Raw genomic sequence first — 21,545 nt, forward strand, 5'->3', positions numbered from 1 at the left:
GACCTGGCATGGCATACCCACCTATTGCATATTCATTACTATTGGGATATGTACCGCTTAATGGGGAGGTTCCTTGATCACAACGACACTGTCCCAGCCTCCGCCCTGCAAACAGCCTCTCGCACCACATGTGATTTATGGGAACGCATATTTGAAGAGTCATATATGCAACAACCGTCAAAGGGGACCAAGCGGTTCTCTATATTTGGCCTAGGAAAAGGAAAATTTCGTACAGAGGATGAGACGCAACTGCGCGCTACTTCGTTAAGCCAAGCTGGAGTCGTGGAGCTACTTTCGCCGTCGCATATGGCCGCAGTCCCTATCGCCCAAGCTGCCTTTTATGCGCCGCAGCTTCTATGGGATATTGGACTTAGCGCATGTATCTCAGGGGATACATGGACAGATTCTACCAAAACATACTCATTCGCAGAGCTACAATTGGGTCAATACTACGGACATACGTGGATGGCTAGCCCAAATTAGGCCGAGCCGCGAATCTTCGACGACATGACCTCCTCCATAGACTTGATCAGATAGTCAATTGCCACCGATGCACCCGCATGTTCATGCCCCAAATCACGCAGTTGAGCAATCCAGAACATCCAACGGTCTTTGGATATGCCGCCAGACTTGGTCCATTTCTTTCCAGCGCGACATAGCGGGTTGGACTCAAGATGCGGTTCGCCATGGTTGTACAAGTGTGCGCCTGCAGAATTAAGCCAAAGTTGAAGACCCTTTACACACAGTTCTGTGTCCTCATGCGCCCCTTCTTCTTCCAGCAGCTCCCTGAAAAGGATGACACCAAACATACTAGTTTCGGCGACGCCTTCGGCTGCACATCGAGCATAAAATGTGTTGATGTTAGAGTACTCGCGAGGCTTGTCTAGATCCACATGAACCTCGAAGCGCTCACGAAGAGCCATCGGCAGGCCAGGTGTGTCGGCCCACAGGTTTTTGCCATTCACATCACGGACGTGACGTGTCTTGAGCGATTTGGCCAGCTTCAACAGGTTGTCCTGCTGCACATTGTTTTTGGCCGCTTGGTCAAGCCACTCGCACCAAAATTGGAAGGCATCGAATGACTCATCCTTTGATGATGCAACCACCTTCTCTACGACGCTTTCGATCGAATCACTGCTAAGCTCTTTCCAGTAGGACATGGCGAGAACGGATGCATACGAAACCCGCATGAATGGAGATGATTTGTCATTGGCACGTGCGTCTCGTTTACGTACTGAGACATGTGCCAAGACATCTCCCTACTCGTTGTGACACAGGGTAAAGCTATTTTTAGGCATAAAGGGCTCTATCACAATGAAAGAGGGGTAAATGAATATGGTATTCCGAGGACAATAACATACTGACATAATGCAAGGCCTCGGATAGGATGGATTTATATCAAGAAGATGACTTTTATACCGTGACAAGACTCTTTGGGGTCCGTGTACATGCCACACGTGTCAAGATAGGTACCATCATAGTGTCAAGCACGTCTATAAAGAGGGGGGGCAAGAGACCCCACTTTGTCCCTCACACACAACCACTACTACTACTACTTCAACTGAATCCGAATCATCATGCGCTTTGCTATCGTCCTTTCTCTCCTCGTCTGCCTCATCTCGTTTGTGTCGGCGCAGTCGCTGTGCTTCCCGCGCCCCAGCTTCCTTAGCGGAACCTGCAGCACCGAGTGCGGCCTCCGTGGCCACTCTGGTGGCTCCTTCTCCAATGGTCAATGCTGCTGCAGCGGTGCTAAGAAGCGCAGCGTTGAGATTTCGCCGGAGGAGAACCTCCGTAGCGCTGAAGAATTCTTCGGCGGTAAGCTCCTTGTGGCTCAGGACAACACGCTGCAGGTGAACAAGGGCCACGCTGTCTCTCGTATCTCGTGCAACCTTTGCAACATCGGCTCGCTCAACGGCGGTGGCCTGTGCTGTGAGGCTAGCTGCAAGTCGGTCGGCAAGAACTCAGGCTCGTGCAAGAACGGTGTCTGCGTATGCGGTAAGTAACTTGCATATGCGTCAAGAGCTACCGCGACGTGAATAAATAGTGTTGTTATATTTGACTCGATGAATATATGTTTGATTTTATTTTATTTATGATTAAAGGGTGTGACATTATCTCGCCAAGACCTGACAGGACAGGTACTTGTGCGGGGGCTGACATAAGTTTCAAATGCAAAAACAAAAACCCTCTCCTTTGCGTGGAGGAAAGAGCACACGTGCGCACCCCTCGCATACCGCCGTGTGCACTGGGCCGACGAAGCCCTAAAGGGGAACGAACATATAAGATGGCCGTAGACGGAGCTATGTCCACTACACGCATCTCACCTCTATGAAGGTAGCCACCCTGATTCTTGCGCTCGCCAGCGTGGCCTTTGCGACTCCGATCCAGCGCCGTGATACGGTACGTGCCTACTAAGCTCACACATAGATTGCCCACTGTGGTGCTGGTCAGGGCGGTGACATTGATGTGGACCACATCATCTCGCAGGTGCAGAATGCGCCGCGTGAGAACCGTAGCTCCGGCTACCCTCATAAGTTCAACAACTACGAGGGTCTGCCCATGTCGTCGGCGTGTGATGGCGCCTCGATGATGCTTGAGCTGCCTGTCTTTGCGGATGGCCATCCGTACGACCTTGAACACGGCGAGAAGCCGGGCGCTGTGCGTGCGATCTACTCGATCGACGACAATGCTCTCTGTGCCATCGTCGCGCACGACAACGACGACTCGAACTTCCACTCGTGCGCGACGAACTAAGTCTTTCGTAGTTCCCATATTCCGTGACCTTTGTAATCCTATATGACACTATATGTGTATCACACATGGGTATCATGTGTAGCCTCGTTTGGTTGCCCGATAATGGTGCGCTTTTTCTTTCGGTTGCGCTCTTTAATGATGTAATAACAGAGATAGATCGCGATGGCAATCCAATAAAGAATGTAGGAAAGAATGGTACTGATAGTAGCTGTATTGTTCCAGCCGACTAGACTGTTGAGAATGGACCAGCCACTACCGCCATTGTTTGTCTTATCTTCTGGGTTGCAGCAGTCCAGATGCCATACATAGTCCAGCGCATTGTAACTGCCTGGACCTGAGCCGCTTTCCGCTGCCGCATCGCCAACTTTTTGGACATACTTGTAAAACTGAAAGTAGTAGACACATCGTGAAAACATGCCGGCAGCAATAATAAGCAGAGCACAGGTGCAAAACACAAGGAACGGCTTGATTTTTGAGATGGAGCGTGCCTTGAAAATAATAAAGCCAACGAGCAAACCGCAAAAAATTCCCACAATGGCGGGAAGAGGAATGGACGAGGCTGGCAAGCCCAGCGATACACCACCAATAAACACGACACCCTCAAGTCCCTCACGTAGCGTTGTCACCAACGGAATGACAAATATAGCGGTTGGGCCTTTGGCATCGCCCTCTAGAGGTTTGCGGACTACGCGAGTCCACATATGAACCTTTTGTAAAAACGACATGGTCTCAGGCGTCTCCATCCTCTCTTTCTCTGACTTTGCTGTAGATTGGATTAGGCCTGCCTCGTCATTATGAAGGGCCTCTTTCCGCACAGTGTCCATGCCATTGAAGGCTCGTGCAAGCTTCTTCTTCCACTTGGCACGCGACTTGTCCGCATGCAAAATCACAAGCGACATGGGTGTGATCAGTACCACAGCGATTAAGTTGAAAATTCCCTCCCATAGCTCTTCCGAGCGACCATACAAATCAGTGGTCTGTGTATAAAAGATAGCAAGGAAAATGGCGCCGATTATGAAAGCAATACCTAACCCAGTGAGAGCCCCCGCGATAATGTATATACGAAGTTTTCGAATAAGCTTTTTTGACGCATCATCCATGGTATGCTTGTTTTTACCTACAACCCTCTCCAGCATACCTGTTAGAATACCAATCACCAGGGCTGCTTCGAGGGCCTCACGAAAGGCAATGAAAAAGATCGTTGGCGCGAACACGCGGTTGCCTGTCGGACCTGACCCCATAGTGATAGGATATAGGTAGGGTCAATGGACAGAAAGAACGCTAGTATATAAAACAAGGCCACGAGTTAGCGTCCACTTTCTTGAGAAAGAGTGAATAGGCGTCTTGTGTCACAGATGGATCATTTTTTTCTCGTACTTGCGCACGCAAGTCCGGGGTTCTTTCATTTAACGCAGCCCAAAAGATAATAATAATTGGTTCCACAAAAATTCCATCTGATAGACTGAGCTCTAGGATTTACACCACTTTCATATCAGATGAAAACGAGACAAGAGAAGCCAAAACGATATGCATGGAATACTATGGGAAGAGTAGATATACATATTACACCAGCCTTGTTCGTAAGGTAGGGTACTATGCGACTTGTGGCGCTGGCGGTAGTATGCCTATGTGCTTGCGTGCATGCAGCCAATGTCACTGTCGACTGGACTGTGGGTTGGGTCAATGATGTGAATCCGGATGGCCTCTTCACACGACGTGCTGTCGGTATTAATGGGCAGTTCCCGCCGCCCATTATGAATGTGAACTCCGATGACGCTGTTACTATCCACTTTCACAACGGGTTTGGTGATGGCCGCGGAAGTTCGTTGCATTCACATGGCCTGTTTTTCAATCGCACAGTGTGGTATGATGGTGCAGCGTCCCTGACGCAATGCCCTGTTCCGGATGGTCAGTCCTTCACGCAAGAGATCTTGAACTCGCCCCAGAGCCCGGTGGACCGTCAGAAGCAATGGGGTACGTACTGGATCCATGGCCATTACGGTGGGCAATACGTCGATGGTTTCCGCTTGCCCAACATTATCCACAATGCCGATGGCGAAGTGCACAAATACGATGATGATTATACAGTCGTACTGGCAGACTGGTACCATCGTGAGCATGACGATTTGCTCGTTAATGAGTTTATGAACCCCAAAAACCCAGGCGGTGTAGAGCCCGTACCGGATGCGGCTCTAATGTACATCGCTCATACACCGATGAATGGTGCTGCTTCGTATTTACCGGGCTTTAATGAGAATGCCACGCTACCTGTTGAGCCAGGTAAGACGTATCGTATCCGACTGATCAACATGTCAGCGCTCTCCATGTTCCATTTCTGGATCGAGGGCCACGACATGCGTGTGATTGAGGCAGATGGAGAGGATATGCAGGAACTGCCTGTTGACTCTATTTCCCTTTCAGCAGCACAGCGCTACTCTGTCCTTGTTACGGCACGCAACGACACTGCCAACAACTGGCTGATGCATGCAAATATGGACCCCGATATGTTTGATAATGTGCCCGACACGCTGCAGATGAACGTGACTAGTACGGTGTCGTATCGAGAAGGAGCGCCGATGGGCGCTGGGAAAGCCGAGCTGGAGACGTACGAGATGTTTGACGATACGAAGCTTGTGCCATTTGTACCGATGGAAATGTCTATGCCGGACATGTCGCATGACTTGAACGTGTTCTTCACGACGTACAGTGACGGAAAGAACTATGCCTCGTTTAACAATGTCACATTTGTGGCACCCATCACACCTTCGATTCTCACGATCAAGTCTGAACCGGTATCGCTCCTCTCTGATGCTCGTGTGTACGGACCGTCCTCCGGTGCACTCGTCTTACCCCACATGAAGATGATTGAATTTAACGTATACAACTGGGATGCAGGGAATCATCCCTTCCATATGCATGGACATAAGTTCCAGGTCGTGCACAAGAGTATGGATGTCACGTCCAATGATCCTGAGATTAATCCGCCATTTGTTGAAGGGGAGAACAAAAATCCTTTGCGCCGCGACACTGTTATGATTCCTGGTGGTGGCAGCGCGAAGATCCGATTCTTTGTCGACAACCCAGGGGCTTGGTTCTTCCACTGTCACGTCGACTGGCACTTGACATCTGGCCTGGGGCTGATTGCAATTGCCGCCCCAGAGGTGATGGCGAAGGAAATGACAGTGCCCTCTACGGTGTATGAGCACTGCCAAATGCAGGGTATATCTACCACCGGCAACGCAGGCGGTATTGCGAATTCCACGACGAACTTTGGGGCTCTTCCTGCGCCGCCAAAGCTGCTAGTTACCGGCTGGACAGATACCATGATTGGTACGTTTGTGGCATGCATTATCAGTGCAATTATTGGTCTCGTAACCATTTGCTGGTATGGCTTCTCCACAGCAGGCGAAGAAGAGGACGAGGACGAGGATGAGAAAGATGCTGAGAGTATGCCTAGCACGACAGAAGCCGAGCCGATCTCTGAGAAAGGCACGCCGTCGGAGCAGGAGGTGGCATCCCTTTCTCCTCAGACCTCGGTGCAAGAGCCCATGCCCTACATGGCATCGGTAGAGACAGGTCCGTCGGGCGTACGTACGGGGGTGCCCTCGTCCTAACCCCGTTTCCTCGTCGTCGGAGTGAAGCCATGTCATACCCCCGTCACGCTTGCCGAGACCTTTACCGTCATTCATTATAGTATCATATCCAATCAGACCACATAGATACGAGAAAAGGATAGAATCAAACAACTAACGAATCGTACTAATCTATGAATAAGCCACCCCAACGGCCTTTCATGCCACCATCATGATCATGCGAAAGTCCAGTGTGCCGCTTAGTAGGTCACACTGTACAGGTCGAACGTAGTCGGGTTCGAGCCGACCCACGAGACCGAGCCACCCTTGTCGAGGTTGAGGTACTGCGAGCCAGCCTTGATCTCGTAGCCCTTACCGTTGCCCTTGTCGGTGAACGAGACGACGACACCGTCGGCTTCGTTCGACGAAAGGCTCAGGCTCTTGGTCAGGTACTTCTTGTTGTCGCCCAAAGTCGAGATCTTGAAGCGGTTGTCCTTGGGGTCCTGCTGCTTGCTTTGCCAGTGGATCATAAAGTGCTGGCTCTTGCGGTCCTTGGTCTTCTGCGACGAGGACGAGCCGAGCTTGTTGCCGTTGTGGGTCAGAGCGTTGTTGTAGGTCTCAAACACCATGGTGCGACCCTCCGACATGCCACCACGCATCTTCTTGTAGCCCTTCTCCACCGGGAAGCCATCGGTAAGCTCAGTCTGGTTGCCGTACGGCACGTAGGGCTGGTTCTGCTTGAAGCGCGACTGGCAGACGGCCACACCGTTGTACTTGAGCGAGATCGGGTCCTTGGAGGCGCGGTTCATCTTCGGAAGCTGCACGTACGAGTCATCCTTGTTCGAGAAGTCAAAGGCGCTCACAAGGTCGCTGAGCTTCTCACGCCGCCACGGGTTCAGTTCCTTGCTGGTCCAGTTCTTGCCGTGCGCAGCCGACCACTTCTCCAGGAAGAGGATCTGGCTGTCGTGCGTGGCGTGCTCGGTGAACACACCACCCTTGCGAGTCCACGGGGAGACAATGTAGAACGGCACACGGTAACCAGGGCCAACCGGGGCCTGGCCGAGAGTGTAGTCAAACGGATCCTCCATCCACTCACCAGCGGTGCCCTCGGGGGCATGCGGGCCCATGATGTGGTCGGCAAAGCCACCGCTCTCATCGTACGACACAAACATGGCACTCTTCGACCAGTAGTCACTGTTCATCAGAGCCTCCGCCACAGCGTACTGGAGCCAGGCACCGTCGTTCGGCGTGTTCGGCGGGTGCTCCGAGATCTCAATCGGAGGCACAATGTACGACACCTGCGGGAGCGAGCCGTTCTTCAGGTCAAAGAAGAACTTCTCCAGGCCCGGGCGGTAAATACCCTTCTGGGCAAGTGGGCCCTGGCTGATGATGTCCAGCTCGTACTGCTCGAACTGCTCGAGCATGTTGTGCCAACCGTTGTCCGTGTCCTCGTACACCATCCAGGAGATGTTCTGCTCCTCCAGGTACTCCGGCACCGTCTTCCACTTGAGCGGCAAGCAAGCCAACGGGTTGCCACGCGAGTCCTTCTCACAGCCAGCCTCACGGTGGTCGTCAACGACAGGGCCACCCTGCTTCAGGGGGTCACCACCCGGGTTGCTGCCCGGCGAGTTGATCGTACCCGAGAAAAGCACGGCACGGTTCGTGTCCGAAGCAGCAAGCGTGCTCTCATAGTAGGCGTCACCCACAATAAACTCCTCCGCCAGGGCGAAGTGCACCGGCAGATCCTTGCGGCGGAAGTAACCGAGCGACCAGGGCGTCACGTTGTACGCCCAGCGGTCGTTCTTGCCCTTGTTCCACGCGGCATGGTTCGCCTCCCAGCCGTTCGAGCCGGCCACCATGCACTGTGTGGCCTCGTCGTCGGGCACGTTGCCCTGGTTGATGTAGAAGTACATCAACTCCGACACGTTCGACGGCGGAGCGGGCTTCACCGAGCTGTCCACGTGCTGGTAGAAGATGCTCTTACCGTCGTCTTTGATCTGGACGTTCGGGTCGCTGAAGCCACGCACACCGGCCATCGTACCAAAGTAGTGGTCAAACGCACGGTTCTCCTGCATGAAGATAATAACGTGCTCGATGTCCTTGAGCGAGTCCTTGGCCATAGCCGACGAGGCGGCCAGCGCCAGGCTCACGCTGGCAAAGAAGGCCTTGTAGCCGAACATGGGAGGCGGATGGTGGTGGGTATCGTTCTACGCAGTGGCCCGTCTAGATATAGTTGTTGCATCTCCCTACATGCCAGCCTGGGTTGCGGGGACGGCATGTTGCAAAATCCCCTCATTCGAGCTATCTCACCAATGAATGACCAACCATTGGACACGTCGATAATGGCCGTCCGTTCGCCTTCATGCAGGTTCGACAACGTGGAGCAACCGAGCCATTGTCGATGGCCAAATGCATATGTGAATTTCGCTGGCTGCAGGCTATCGTGGTGCTCCACATGCCTAAGCCCACACGTGCGACCCTCGCATACTGACAGGCTTTTATTACCTGCGCTTACGCAGGCAAGGAGTGAGGACGTTGCCCCTTTCAACGTGCGCCATATGCAGCAGGCAGCTTTCCCCTGACCCTGGCACGATCGTAGCCGTAGCTCATAGCCACTAAAAATAGAGCATGCCAGGTACACACGTCTGCTAAAAATCTGCATGACCTTGTAGTGTAGAGCCAAATACGACATGAATCGTTCTTCTTGACCGCGCGGCGGCTTCTAGACTGGCTGTATTGTTGCCTTTCAGCTATGTCACTGTGACGAGAAAACGAGGGCAAGTGGACATTCGTCTATGAAAGAATGTCTATAGAAACGCTGTGTTGCTTGGGCGTCTATGAAAGTTGAAAATGCAGCTTAGGACGGCTACACACAGGTTGCTTTGCTGCCTACGGTCTATGGATGCATCTACAGCCGAACGCTGAGGTAATCCTAGGTGGTGCCTGACCAAGAAAAAGGAGCGCTAGGTGTGGAGAAAAGAAATGGGCGGCGTGAAAAAGGCATTTGATTGGACGTATTTCAGCAAGGGGCATTGCAGCCACCAAGCTAATCCAAGAGGTCCTACGAAAAGGATAGGACGACACGAAGTTCTTGAACGCCTCCAACGTTAAGAGGGCCGCCATGTTGCGTTGGTGGAGACTATGCCTCAATGTTGTTTGCTTCAATGTGGCGACAAAGGCAGCGTTTGTGACACAACCCAACTACCACTTGCCACCCATCTCCCTTACGTACAGTGATAAGTCGCTCGAACCGGCCGATGGTTACATCTTCCTCAGTCCTCGCGTGACGGATCCTCGTGGCTTATTTATTTACGACAAGTATCTAAGTCTTGTGTACTACAACGATACAGCCAATGCGATTGACGCGACGTATTTCCGGCCGTTCATGCTGGGGAACGAGCTTGTGCTGGTCCATCATCAAGGCGATGTGAGTCGAGGATTCTCTAATGGCACAGCACATATCATGAGTCAGGACTACACGCTAAAGACGGTCGTGTCTACCAGTCATATGTTGGATGCCCATGAATTTCAACTTAGTCCCAATGGCTATGCCACCACCACGTCGTATGTGGATATCCCCAACTATAACATTGGTGCAGCGGGCAATGCAAATACGAACAGTGGATGGCTGACGGATAGCTGTATTCAGGAAGTTAATGTGCGAAATGACAGTGATATCCGATTCCGATTCTGTCCCCATGAACATATCCCTCTGGATGCGAGCTACTACAATGCACCTGCCACACCTGCTACGGAGGCCCAGAGTTGGGACTGGTTCCATGCCAACTCGGCAAACAGGGATGCTCTAGGAAACTTTTTGTTCAGTGGTCGTCATACGCATACACTGTACTATGTGGATGGAAAGTCGCACGAAATCCTATGGGCGCTCGGCGGCAAGTCCAGCAGCTTTAGCGGGGACGGTAACTTTTTCTCCTGGCAGCACTATGTGCGCTTTTCGAATGAAACGGGGGCAAGTGCAGAAGAGCTGCAGAAGCGTATGGATGGCGGAAAGCGCTGGATTACTGTGTACGACAATGCCAGTTCGGGCTTTGAAAAGAACAGCGATCACAGTCGGGGTCTGGTTATTGAATTGGATTTCCCGTCCATGACGGCTACGATCGTGAAAGTGTATGAAAACCCTGGTGGTGTGACGGGCCTTTTGTCGGACACGCAGGGCAGTATTCAACTTATGCAAGACGAGCCGGATTCGTGGTCGGATCATGTTATGATGGGGCTGGGCCAGATTCCCGTCTGGGCCGAGTTTACGAACGATGGCAAGACGGTCCAGCTTGTTTGGTTCGGCGACCGTGCGACTGTGCAAGGTTACCAAGTGGTGAAGTTGAAATGGAGTGGCTATCCACTCACGAAGCCTGATGTTGCTGTGAAAGACAAGAAGCTGTATGTCAGTTGGAATGGCGCAACGGAAGTCGACCACTGGGTGATTGAGTCTACGACGCAAGATTCGATGGTGAAGTCCAAACCAAAGACCGATACCATACAAAAACAAGACTTTGAGATGTCGATGGATTTGGATCCGAAGTTTTCTCGGTTCCGTGCTGTGGCGATGAGCAAGAATGGATGCACGCTAGGCAAGAGTGATTATGTCGATATGAATGGAAACAACCAAGGAGGGGGTGTAGCGGGCAAGAATTACGCAAAAGAAGACACCTCCTCCATCTGCCCTAAAGGCCAGACATTGAGTGACGACGGCAATTCCAACTCAAGTGATCCATTCCTATTCAATGGATCGAGACCACTTACAGCTCACCCCTTCCTGGGTATGCTACTTTTGGTCGTAATGCTCACGGTGATGATCTAAACCAATACGTCAACAATATGTAACAACAGTACGAATTATTTCTTAGTAGCAACAAGACAATAGACAATAGAATTTCACGGCACCAGCATGTACACATCCAGATTGGGTTTGTTGCATCTTACGTTCGCTGTGAACGAATGCTCAAAGGGTCCAGTGAGGTCACTTACGAAGCCTTCCTGCATTGGATGCAGTCAGTGGATGAGCGCGCGCAGGAAAAACATTTTTATTGGCTTGAAAAAATCTACCTGGTGTGAAATGACGCGGGGTAAATTTTATCGGACGAGAGAGGTCCCAATAGCCAGTCTCGTACTCCACAATGGCCAATTGCCTCGCCTGTCACGAAATGTAAACTGTGCGTAGTCCCACGTCGGAGAAACTTAAATCCGCTTCAAGAAGAAAATGTTGGGGCCAAGATGATCAGCGAAGCAAGAAACGCAAGGAAAAATGTTTCATTGGATAGAGCCAACGTTGGTCATGCCTCGGATGCAGGTCTCGCTAGAAACGAGCGACCGTTATTCTCAGAACAGAGCGTTGTTCATAGGGAGGAACTCTTTATGTGAGGGGCTTTGCAATCGCTCCTCGGTGTTGGGGAAGTCAGAAAAGAGTGGCGGGAAATGAAAGCTTTATAAACAGGCTTCTCGGAAGCTCGGCCTTGTCGGAGAAGGTATTAGCTGCGACATGAAGTTCTTGTTGGCTCTGTTCTGCGCCGTACTACTGGCCTTGCCTGTGTGGACGCTGGAAGCACGTGAGAGCCTTCCTTTTCCGCCGAACGATCCCTTCTATACCCCACCTGATGGATGGCAAGACAAGCCCAATGGCCATATATTCCGCTCGCGCAAGGTGGAACTGCAAACGTTGTTCCACACGAACGTTGAGGAGGCTTGGCAAGTTTTGTACCGTACCACGTATGCGTCGGATGACCAGCCGACGACCAGTGTGACGACGATCATGGTGCCTTACAATGCGAAGCGCAACGGTGTGGTAGTGTACGGTGACTTTGAAGACTCGAATGCCCCGCAGTGTGCTCCTAGCTATGCATTCCGTGCCGGTCCCTTGAATGCGCCATCGTCCAAAGTTAACATGGTGATCACTTTCCCCTTCCTGCAGGAAGGGTACATTGTCACAGTGCCCGACAAGGAAGGCAGGAAGGGCCTGTTTGCCTCGGGCATTGTTGAGGGCCGTCAGACACTCGATGGCATTCGTGCGACGCTGGCCTTTGACAAGTTGAAGCTGGACAAGAACGTCAAAGTGGTTGGATCAGGGTACTCGGGTGGTGCTATTCAGACCGGCTGGGCTGCCTCGCTGAAGCCGACGTATGCACCTGAGTTGCCTGTCGTGGGTTGGTACGCTGGCGGCACGCCCTCGAACTTGACGGACCTGATTATGTTGGTGAATAAGACGCCTTTCTCTGGCTTTTTGAATGGCGGTGTTGCGAGCTTGGTGGACACCTACCCGAAGGTCAAGGAGTACATTGAGTCGATTGCGACGCATGAGGCCATGGAGGCCATGGACTATGCGCGTGAGAATTGCATGGTCTCCCTGTTGCTCAAATACCCGTTCCAAGACCTGTTCTCCACCTACTACACGAGCCGAGGCAAGCAGCTTCTGGACAACAAAGACCTTCGGGAGGTGCTGGATGAGCTTACGATGGGCCTCAACAAGGAGCAAACGCCCGACGTGCCTGTGCTGATGATCCATGGCAAGGTCGATGAGATAGCACCATACAGATCAGGTCGCAAGACGGCTGAGAACTGGTGCAAGCACGGTGGCCAGATTCAGTTCCATACCTACGACACGGACCTCTCGGCGCACTTTATTTCGCAAATCACAGGCACGACCATGTCTTTCAACTGGCTGAGGGACCGCTTGGAGGGCAAGCCTGTGAAGGACGGATGCCAGTTTACGAGCAGCAAAGATGTGCTTCTGGACGTTGACGAACTGGGCGACGAGTTCAAGTACATTCTGGAGATGCTGGATGGCTTCGCGGGCGACAAGATTGGCCCAGGCGACAATATCATTACATCGCGTATCCGCAAGCAGCAAGCGCACCGTCACCACGTACAGCGCTCTTCATCGCTTGTGTAATAGCATATCATTTACAACCTAGACATACAGGTTTTCAACATGCCCTCGATCGCCGTAGGAGAGTGAGAGAAATTTGCTATCGCGAGAAAACGTCATTTTACTGCAGACCTGCGTGGAGAGGCTGGTGCCAATGAGAGGGTGAGGAGGGCACATGTGATGGCCAAACTCTGGTATTCGGATATAGATGTCCGAACAGGGCACGGACCAGCCCTGTCTATAAAAGGCAAGCAGTTTTGCTTCTTTCGTGAGCCAGCATCATGTGGGCATCCAGCGACGATTTCGCGTGTGATCCAAACACGTGTGTTCAGCCGGTCAGCGTACCGCAGTGACAAAGTCCTAGCAGCTCTTTATCGCAGCGGGGAGTACGCAAAGCGGCAACCAAAGCTCTTGGCCGTCTGCGAGAGTGGGTTGAAAGAAAAGGCTATACGTTGATCGTCACGGACGACAAGGAAGGGCTCAACTCTGTGTTTGCCAAGGAAGTGGTTGATGCGGATATTGTGATTACTACGCCATTCCACCCGCTTATATTACGTCGGGCGTCATCGATAAGACGAAGAAGCTTAAGGCATGTGTCACAGCGGGTGTCGGCAGTGACCATGTGGACTTGGACAAGGCAAACGAGCGCAAAATCGGTGTGTACGAAGTATCAAGCTCGAATGTCACGTCTGTTGCGGAGCATGCAGTCATGACGATGCTGGTGCTGATGCGCAACCTTGTACCCTCCCACAAGCAGTACGCCAAGACGGAGAAGCGGTTGGGCGTGCGGTACCTCGACACCATGGAAGAGATGATCGGCCAGTGTGACATCGTCACGATCAATGCGTTTCTGTATGAGGGAACCAAGGGTCTGTTCAACAAGATGATCAGTAAGATGAAGAAGGGAGCATGGTTGGTCAACACGGCGCGCGGCGCGATTTGCGTGAAGGAAGAAGTAACGGAGGCCCTGAAGAATGGGCAGCTGAATGGATACGGTGATGATGTGTCTTACCTTCAACCAGCAGAGAAGGACCATCCCTGTCGTTCGATACGCAACATATGGAACCCGAACCTAGGAGGCGGAAATGCAATGACGTCGCATATTTCAGGCACGTCGCTGAATGCGCAGAAACGGTACCTGGACGGCACGAAGGAAATCCTCGAAAATATCTGGTCCGGCCAGGCACAGAAGAAGCAGAACATTATTGTGAAAGGCGGAAAGTATGTCTCGCCGGCGTATGGCCAGCGTTAGAGACCTCTGTTAGAGGCATCGAATAGAGACGATAGCAAGGATGAACTGATAGACGTGGAGGTGAAATAAGGCCTTTTCTTGCTGACAAAAGGGCGTATAGTAATGCGACAGACCGGTGATTAGATTCTTTCTACATATCGCAACAGATGATGGCATGGGGATCTACAAGAAAGAAGTAGAATTAAGGGGACATCATAAGATCCATGCAACAACATTAGAAACCGAATTATTACATGTCCATGGATTTGTTTAGGCCATCTCCAATTCCTCTGCCGTCTCGCGTGGCTGGCGGGCAGCGGCCGTCCACGGGAAGTACATCTCAGGCACGAGGAAGAACGAGTTCGTGTTGTCAATCATGCCGACGTACGCGTTGTACCACGCATTGATGGCACCCAGCACGCAGAATGCACCACCGGCACGGAGAAGACCGAGATGAGGGCCGATACCGTTGTGGTGGTTACGCAGGTACGCACAACCCACGAGCAGGTAGCCGATGTCAAGGAGGAAGAACATCAAGCAGAGCATCACAGTCGAGCGAAGCGTGCACATGAAGAAGATGAATGTCACGACGAACCAGACCATAAAGAACAGACCCAAGTTGTCCAGCGCGCCAGGCACGCCGTCGGCCTTGGAGATCGTGTCGACAATGTGGAAGCCACCAGGCGTCTGGATAATGGCATACGAGATCCAGAAACCACCGTACGTCGCCATGACAGTCGCACCGAAGGTGTTACCCACAGCCATCTCCCACATCGAGGACAGAATCATAATCAGACCACCGAGACCGAAACCAACGGCAATGAGCGAAGCCAAGCTTGTAAGGCTCAGCGTACCCATGCAGAGAATAGAGAGAATGAACATGGACGAGCCGAGGGCCATGAGACCCATCGGCGAGGGGTTCGCGAGGCGACGGCGCTGGACACTGCGGAAGAGACCAGGCTGGAGTTCACCAGGGAAAGGACGGTGGAGACTCTCGCCGTTTCCCTCGGTCACCTGGCTTAGTGGGCCGAAGCCAAAGAGCTTCGGGTCCACAATTACTTGGTGCTCTGCACCTAGGTGGTGCAGCAGATGCGTGGTGTGGTGATGGTGTTGGCCGCCACGAGAGCCAAAGACGTTGAAACGGTGCTTCGACTCGGTGTGCGTTTCCGTCACAGGGACAGTGCCCTCACCGGGCGCGGGCGCAGTGCTATCAGCCAAAGTAGGAGCAGGAACAGACATGGGTTGGCAACAATGAACCAGGCCATGGCCGACTTTTTATTATTCCTGGCCAGAATAGTACGGTATGAAGTCACCAGGAGTCGGGTAAGAAGCAGACCAATAGAATGGAATCTAGATCACGGAGACAAATGAATTGTTTCACTAACTAGGGCAATTTGGACAGTTTATTCTCGAACCTAAATAGGGAAGTCCTTCTGACGAAAATTTCGTCAGTTCATGACCAACCCGTACCGAAATCACCGATCGTCGAACAAACGGAGAGGTACGTACGTTCCTTTAGTGACGTCATAATTGGGATTTCATTACCGAAAAAGGTACTGCATGAAACGGGCCCCACAGTCACCCTTTACTGATTCGCCATACGCCTTTCCATGAGACTCGATGGAGCGACAGAAGGGGTACTCGCGCCTATAAGCGAATCTCTTCAGACTATCGAGGCGCGCCAATGGTTTAGGTGGTCCATGGGGGCGCCACCGACGTGGGCAAGATCAGGTGATTTTGTACCTGCCAAGATGGGCCCAAAATTAAAAGCTCCGATCTCCACTTGTCGCTCTCGGCTCAGCTCTTTCCTATGCACAGGCCAACTGTACTGGGCGATATACGCTTACCTCCTTATGAACACGGCAACGTAACAACCACCACATCTATCCATCCAACTGAAAATTATTTCCATTCCCTGGTCCGCTAATGCAAATAGCAAAGTCGAAATATCATTGTTGCCACAGTGCATTCCGTCGTGCTGGGATGTGGCCGTGACCGTAAAGTAGCCCCACTCACTGTAACAGGAACGACACCAGGTGCGGCAGTCGCATTCGACTTTCCTTTGCTGTTGTAGACGACTTGCCTTTCTTGCTAGACATGCCCCAGCCGAGTGTCGTCGATGGCTTGGACTTCTTACTAGACATGCCCCTTGATGGCTTCGCATGTTGACCGGAGAATAGGCCCCAGTCTAGCGTAGTGGACGGCTTGGAGTCTTGTGACGGAGTTAGTGACATTATGAGTGACAGTGGTGGTGGTCCAAGCTGACACCTGCAAGACACTAGCGAGAGAGGCAGCGAGCAACAAAACAAGGCAAACCATGTCAAAAGTACACCGTGCCTCCTACCAATTCAGCGCATTTATATAGAAGGCTTGTTGTTTGGGAACAATGACGAAGATGCCTGATTTGGAGGGACTCTCTCACTCACTCGGTGATATGATTGGCGAGGCGGGCGCATAGTTGGCATACCAACACTTGACTGCCCTCAACTGCATGATGAGTAAACAAAAAAAACCCCTGAAGTGCCGCATTGTGTATCTTCGTAGCCATGCCAAGATTGCATTTCTCTCTTTCACTTTTTCTCTCTCTGGTAGTGTGGCAAGGTTGATCCTGAGAAGAACTGGAAGTATCCCTTTAGAACTACATGGCGGGAAGGCCTCGAACCAATATGATGGAAGGCGCGTAAAGAAGAGCGTGCAATGGTTCACATGGGCAAGTCCAAGACTCGATCCTGTTTGCCTCTCAAAACATCTCTATGGGGCAAGAATATGAGAAGTCTCTCCTATACCGAGAAGATCCAATAGGCCAAGGAGGATATCTGATACGGACGATCATGACCCTTGTTCCATGATGAGTATAGCTTGTGAGAAGGGCGTGTTTTATCATCGAGAGAAGCTCATGGCACGACAGCAAATGACATCAAGGCGTCACAGGCATAAGAATAACTTTTTATTCGTAAGACTGCGCAGCACCCTTTTTCTGCAGGAAGAGAGACAAGTGTCTTGGCACGTTTTTGTCAGAAAATTGTCTGCCAAATCCACCAATGAGAGTGGTGCAAATAGAGAGGGCGAGGTTCGACATGTGCCTCTCAGCGCTCTCTTTTCATACAACTTCACATCGTCGCCATTTCGGATTACTACGGCTTTAGTGACGATGCATTTGATGGATATAAAGGCGGTGATGTTGCTGCTCGAGAGGGAGCTCGCTTTTTACAGCTAGTCACGCTTTCGAAAAGGTATGGCTTCTTTCGCCCACGACACCACGCCTTCACAGCTGGAAAAAGGCGAAATCCCTAGCAATGATGCATCGCATCGTGAGAAGGGAGTTCTACATCATTCTATGTCACGGAGATCCAGCCAGGCAGCGTACTTGAAAGAGTCGCTTCATCCAGAACTATCGCATAACCACCACCACCATTCTCTCACTGGAGAGGGGCCATTTCCAGAGCAGGTGTTTGCGCCACATCTGGTCGACGACGATTTGGAAGTTAGCTCTACCACATCTACCAAAGAGGAAGAGAATGATCCGTTCCTGGTTCATTTCAAGGAAGGCGACAAGGCAAACCCTAAGAACTTTTCGAAACGGCGCAAGTGGGTCATCACTGTGTTTACCTCTGTTCTTTGTTTTGCAGTATCGGTCGGGTCATCCATGCCAACCAGCGATCTCCGTGGAGCGGCAAAGTCGCTGGATGTGGGCAATGTGCCCATCAACCTAAGTATCGCGTTGTTCGTGGCAGGGTTTGGTTTCGGCCCGCTGTTTTTCGCGCCACTGAGTGAAATCTTTGGACGGTGGGTAATCTATGTCATTTCGGGCTTCTTGTATTTCATCTTTACGTTGCCATGTGCACTGGCGCCTAATCTTGCTACACTTCTCGCAAGCCGCATGATTTCAGGGTTAGCGGCAAGTGTCCCTATGACGAACGTAGGTGGATCTTTGAGTGATATTTGGCGACCGGAAGATAAGGGGCTGCCGATGGCTATCTTTTCGTCCATTCTGTTCATTGGACCGGCGGCAGGACCACTGGTCGGAGGTGCCATTGCTAGTGCGACGAATCTGGGAAAAGGGTGGCGGTACATCTACTGGACCTTGTTTGCCTTTATTGGCATTGTATGGGTGGCCTCCCTTTTTACGGAAGAGACACTGGCACCGGTGATTCTAAAGAAGCGGGCAAAGAAACTGAGGAAGGAGACAGGAGATAAAAGATACCAGACTGCCCAGGAAAGGGATCCCATGGCATTAAGCAAGGTGCTTGCGATTTCTCTCCTGCGACCGCTCGAGATGCTAGTGATGGAGCCGATCCTGATCGCGTTTTCCCTGTACCTGTGCCTTGTCTATGCCCTGCTGTACATGATGTTCTTTGCCTACCCTATTATCTTTGAGGAAGGCCACGGCTTCAATGCGTTGCAAGTGGGACTGTGCTTCATCTCTCTGATTATCGGAATTTGTGCGTCGATCGTGTTTGTATGGGTGGTGATTGAGCCGATCACGAAGCGCCGGATTGCGAAAAGGGGGTATGCTGTACCTGAAGACAGGCTGATCCTGATGTTTGTGGGTGCCATTTCGCTTCCAATTTCTCTGTTTATACTGGCATGGACATCCATGCCGAGCGTGCACTGGGCAGGTGCGCTGGTGGCCGGGCTCCCCACAGGAGCGAGTTTTGTAATGCTGTACATTTCGGCGAACTCGTACCTGGTGGACTGCTACCCGAAGGTAGCCGCCAGTGCGCTCGCCGCGAAAACGCTGCTGCGGTCCTTATGTGGAGCGGCCGTGCCCCTGTTTATATACCAAATGATGCATGCCATGCACAACCAGTGGGCGCTTACGCTTCTAGCCCTGGTGTCCGTGTTGATGGCGCCCATCCCATTCTTCTTTTACAAGTATGGGCCCGAGATGCGGAAGAAATCGCGCTTTGCGACAGGTGATGATGAGTAGAGTGAGAGATCTCTATGCAGGAAGGTTTGCTGTGTCTGCGTTCGTCATTTCGCCCAAGTGCTTCTAGTGTTTAAATGTGACATTGCTAGAAAGATTAAAAAGAGAGTGTATTCTGCTGTGCTATCGCTACATAGGGACTGTACGAGCACAGAAGGGATGGGTAGTGGCTCCTCCATATACGCGCTTCATTCGTTGTGCAGGCCCAGTGTGGGCTTTTCATGTGCCAAGAAATGGTGTGTCAGACAGCCAATATGGAAGAAGCAAAGGACCTCCATGGCGACTGCAACACACTCTCCCATCAAGCGAGTAGCTCTCAAAGAGAGTCTGCTGTGCTTTGTGACACAGGTCATACTAACGAACAATTCAGCACTATTATCGAGGTACGAAAAGAGCAAACGTCTACACTGAAACACTGAATACCTGGAACAGGGAAGGGTTGGACTCCACGAGAGATACGGAACCATCCTGGCTTAGCGAGATCGATTTTTTCGGAGTTCATTGAGTGGCCCTTTCCGTCGGTATGGTCCACACGAGCAAATGTAGCGGCATGGTCGCTACCTGAGAAAGAGAGGTCCGAGGTGAGGAACTTGTCCTTGGACTGGTTCAAGATCCAGAACTGGTTGTCCTTAGGCTGAGATCCCGGCCAGTGCAGGACAAAGAGTGCATCCCGCGCAAACTTGTCCGAATGGCCAGTCGACGAAAGAGATGAAGAATTCACAGAGAGTGCATGACTCCACGCCTCAAAGCGAAGATAGCGGCCTTCTGTCAAATGACCGCGGACCTTCTTGTAACCATGTTCGACATAGAGAGCGTCCGACTCATTCTGCTTGCCATAGGGAATCTCAGGCTGGATCTTGTTCCGGTACTTGAGCTGGCAGACATACGCACCGTTGTACTGGTGGCGGATCGGGTCGATGCTTGGGTCAGGAACGGTAGGGATCGAAGGGATGCTGGAGTCACGCGAAGAGAAATCAAAAAGCGTTCACCAAGTTGCTCAGTTGCTGGCGGCGCCATACGTTCATCTCCTTCGACTGGAATGATTTGCCAATGGCCTTGGACCACTCTTCCAGGAAGAGAATCTGACTCTCGTGCGCGGCATGTTCTGTAAAGACACCGCCGTTGCGGGTGAAGGGCAAGACGATGTAGAAAGGCACACGGAAACCAGGGCCGGTAGGCTGAAGACCAAGCGAAGTGTCGAAGGGGTCTTGGATCCATTCACCGGGAGTATCTTTGGGCGCATGTGGCGCCATCACATGGTCGGCCCAGCCACCTGTCTCATCGTACGACACGAACATAGCAGTCTGGTTCCAATTCTTGCCGGTCATAAGAGCATGGGCCACTCTGCGATGGAGCCAGGAGCCATCCTGAGGCGTGTATGGCAAGTGCTCAGAGAGGTCCTGCGGAATGAAGAGGTAAGCCACTTCAGGGAGATTTCCGTTCTTTGCGTCCTCAAAGAACTTGTCGAGGCCAGGAACGACACGGAGGCGTTCGCAAAGGCCGTATGCTTCGCAGCGGCAGCCTGGTACTGCTCCCAAGCAAAGAGGCGGTCTTCGCAGAAGTTATCAAAGTCCTGGTACGTCATAAAGGAGATGTTAGCATTGCGGAGGTTCTCGGGCACAGCCTTCTACTTGAGCGGGCGGCACGAGTAAGGAATACCGTCTTCGCGAAACTGGCAGCCAGGCGTATTTGTGTTGTCTAAGACAGGGCCACCAAGTTCGTCCTGGTTGCCGCCAGCAGCAGCCGTTCGTGTTCAGAAAGCCAGACATGAAGATCGCACGGTTCGGGTGCGTAGACGCAATGGCACCCTCGTAGTAGGCATCGCCCACGACGAACGACTCGGTAAGGGCAAAGTGAATGGGCACATCGTCCCGTCGATAGTAGCCGATACTGTACGGCGTGTTTTCATTGACCCACTGATCTCCTTCGCCATGGTTCCATACGGCATGGTTCGCCTACCAGCTGTTGGTGCCGGCCAGCATGCTCTGTGGATGGTTGTACCAGTCATCGCCCTGCCACGAGAGTTGCCAAGGAAGAAGCTCGGTTTCGTTGTTCTTGAAGTAATGGACGAATGCACGATTCTCCTGCATAAAAAGGACAACATGTTTGATGTCTGAAAGCTCATAAGCAGCCGCTGTAGCTGCAAGAGCGATCACGTACGGTACAAGAGGCAGTAATCGC

At 51.9% G+C, this 21,545-nt stretch overlaps 11 protein-coding genes across 11 annotated transcripts; 6 read left to right on the plus strand and 5 right to left on the minus strand.

Annotated features, from left to right (window-relative positions):
• Nucleotides 1–479: 479 nt before the first annotated feature.
• On the minus strand, nucleotides 480–1,160 carry Malapachy_4277 (hypothetical protein; the record flags this gene model as incomplete). The annotated part of the gene is made up of 1 exon (XM_018138728.1): nucleotides 480–1,160. One exon carries the CDS (start codon nucleotides 1,158–1,160, stop codon nucleotides 480–482), a length of 681 nt encoding a protein of 226 aa, XP_017991811.1.
• Nucleotides 1,161–1,577: 417 nt separating this feature from the next.
• On the plus strand, nucleotides 1,578–2,003 carry Malapachy_4255 (hypothetical protein; the record flags this gene model as incomplete). The annotated part of the gene is made up of 1 exon (XM_018138706.1): nucleotides 1,578–2,003. The coding sequence occupies one exon, from the start codon at nucleotides 1,578–1,580 to the stop codon at nucleotides 2,001–2,003; it is 426 nt and encodes a 141-aa protein (XP_017991903.1).
• A 325-nt stretch (nucleotides 2,004–2,328) lies between these two features.
• On the plus strand, nucleotides 2,329–2,754 carry Malapachy_4256 (guanyl-specific ribonuclease; the record flags this gene model as incomplete). The annotated part of the gene is made up of 2 exons (XM_018138707.1): nucleotides 2,329–2,400; nucleotides 2,428–2,754. The coding sequence occupies 2 exons, from the start codon at nucleotides 2,329–2,331 to the stop codon at nucleotides 2,752–2,754; spliced, it is 399 nt and encodes a 132-aa protein (XP_017991904.1).
• Nucleotides 2,755–2,813: 59 nt separating this feature from the next.
• Malapachy_4215 (high-affinity iron transporter) lies at nucleotides 2,814–3,995 on the minus strand (the record flags this gene model as incomplete). Its single annotated transcript, XM_018138667.1, has 1 exon — nucleotides 2,814–3,995. The coding sequence occupies one exon, from the start codon at nucleotides 3,993–3,995 to the stop codon at nucleotides 2,814–2,816; it is 1,182 nt and encodes a 393-aa protein (XP_017992088.1).
• A 354-nt stretch (nucleotides 3,996–4,349) lies between these two features.
• Nucleotides 4,350–6,368, plus strand: Malapachy_4187 (fet3 protein; the record flags this gene model as incomplete). Its single annotated transcript, XM_018138642.1, has 1 exon — nucleotides 4,350–6,368. The coding sequence occupies one exon, from the start codon at nucleotides 4,350–4,352 to the stop codon at nucleotides 6,366–6,368; it is 2,019 nt and encodes a 672-aa protein (XP_017991727.1).
• A 218-nt stretch (nucleotides 6,369–6,586) lies between these two features.
• Malapachy_4264 (putative phospholipase c) lies at nucleotides 6,587–8,506 on the minus strand (the record flags this gene model as incomplete). Its single annotated transcript, XM_018138715.1, has 1 exon — nucleotides 6,587–8,506. The coding sequence occupies one exon, from the start codon at nucleotides 8,504–8,506 to the stop codon at nucleotides 6,587–6,589; it is 1,920 nt and encodes a 639-aa protein (XP_017991854.1).
• Nucleotides 8,507–9,447: 941 nt separating this feature from the next.
• Nucleotides 9,448–11,145, plus strand: Malapachy_4240 (hypothetical protein; the record flags this gene model as incomplete). The annotated part of the gene is made up of 1 exon (XM_018138691.1): nucleotides 9,448–11,145. The coding sequence occupies one exon, from the start codon at nucleotides 9,448–9,450 to the stop codon at nucleotides 11,143–11,145; it is 1,698 nt and encodes a 565-aa protein (XP_017991939.1).
• Nucleotides 11,146–11,823: 678 nt separating this feature from the next.
• Nucleotides 11,824–13,230, plus strand: Malapachy_4203 (putative secretory lipase (family lip); the record flags this gene model as incomplete). The annotated part of the gene is made up of 1 exon (XM_018138656.1): nucleotides 11,824–13,230. The coding sequence occupies one exon, from the start codon at nucleotides 11,824–11,826 to the stop codon at nucleotides 13,228–13,230; it is 1,407 nt and encodes a 468-aa protein (XP_017991560.1).
• A 1,477-nt stretch (nucleotides 13,231–14,707) lies between these two features.
• Malapachy_4267 (gpr fun34 family protein) lies at nucleotides 14,708–15,676 on the minus strand (the record flags this gene model as incomplete). Its single annotated transcript, XM_018138718.1, has 1 exon — nucleotides 14,708–15,676. One exon carries the CDS (start codon nucleotides 15,674–15,676, stop codon nucleotides 14,708–14,710), a length of 969 nt encoding a protein of 322 aa, XP_017991855.1.
• A 2,098-nt stretch (nucleotides 15,677–17,774) lies between these two features.
• Nucleotides 17,775–19,367, plus strand: Malapachy_4191 (spermine transporter; the record flags this gene model as incomplete). Its single annotated transcript, XM_018138646.1, has 1 exon — nucleotides 17,775–19,367. One exon carries the CDS (start codon nucleotides 17,775–17,777, stop codon nucleotides 19,365–19,367), a length of 1,593 nt encoding a protein of 530 aa, XP_017991763.1.
• A 399-nt stretch (nucleotides 19,368–19,766) lies between these two features.
• Malapachy_4270 (putative phospholipase c) lies at nucleotides 19,767–20,949 on the minus strand (the record flags this gene model as incomplete). The annotated part of the gene is made up of 4 exons (XM_018138721.1): nucleotides 19,767–19,771; nucleotides 19,824–20,238; nucleotides 20,384–20,708; nucleotides 20,843–20,949. 4 exons carry the CDS (start codon nucleotides 20,947–20,949, stop codon nucleotides 19,767–19,769), a joined length of 852 nt encoding a protein of 283 aa, XP_017991816.1.
• Between the last annotated feature and the right edge of the window lie 596 nt (nucleotides 20,950–21,545).

Source organism: Malassezia pachydermatis, assembly GCF_001278385.1.
Source record: "Malassezia pachydermatis strain CBS 1879 chromosome Unknown scaffold4, whole genome shotgun sequence".
NCBI classification, from domain to species: domain Eukaryota; kingdom Fungi; phylum Basidiomycota; class Malasseziomycetes; order Malasseziales; family Malasseziaceae; genus Malassezia; species Malassezia pachydermatis.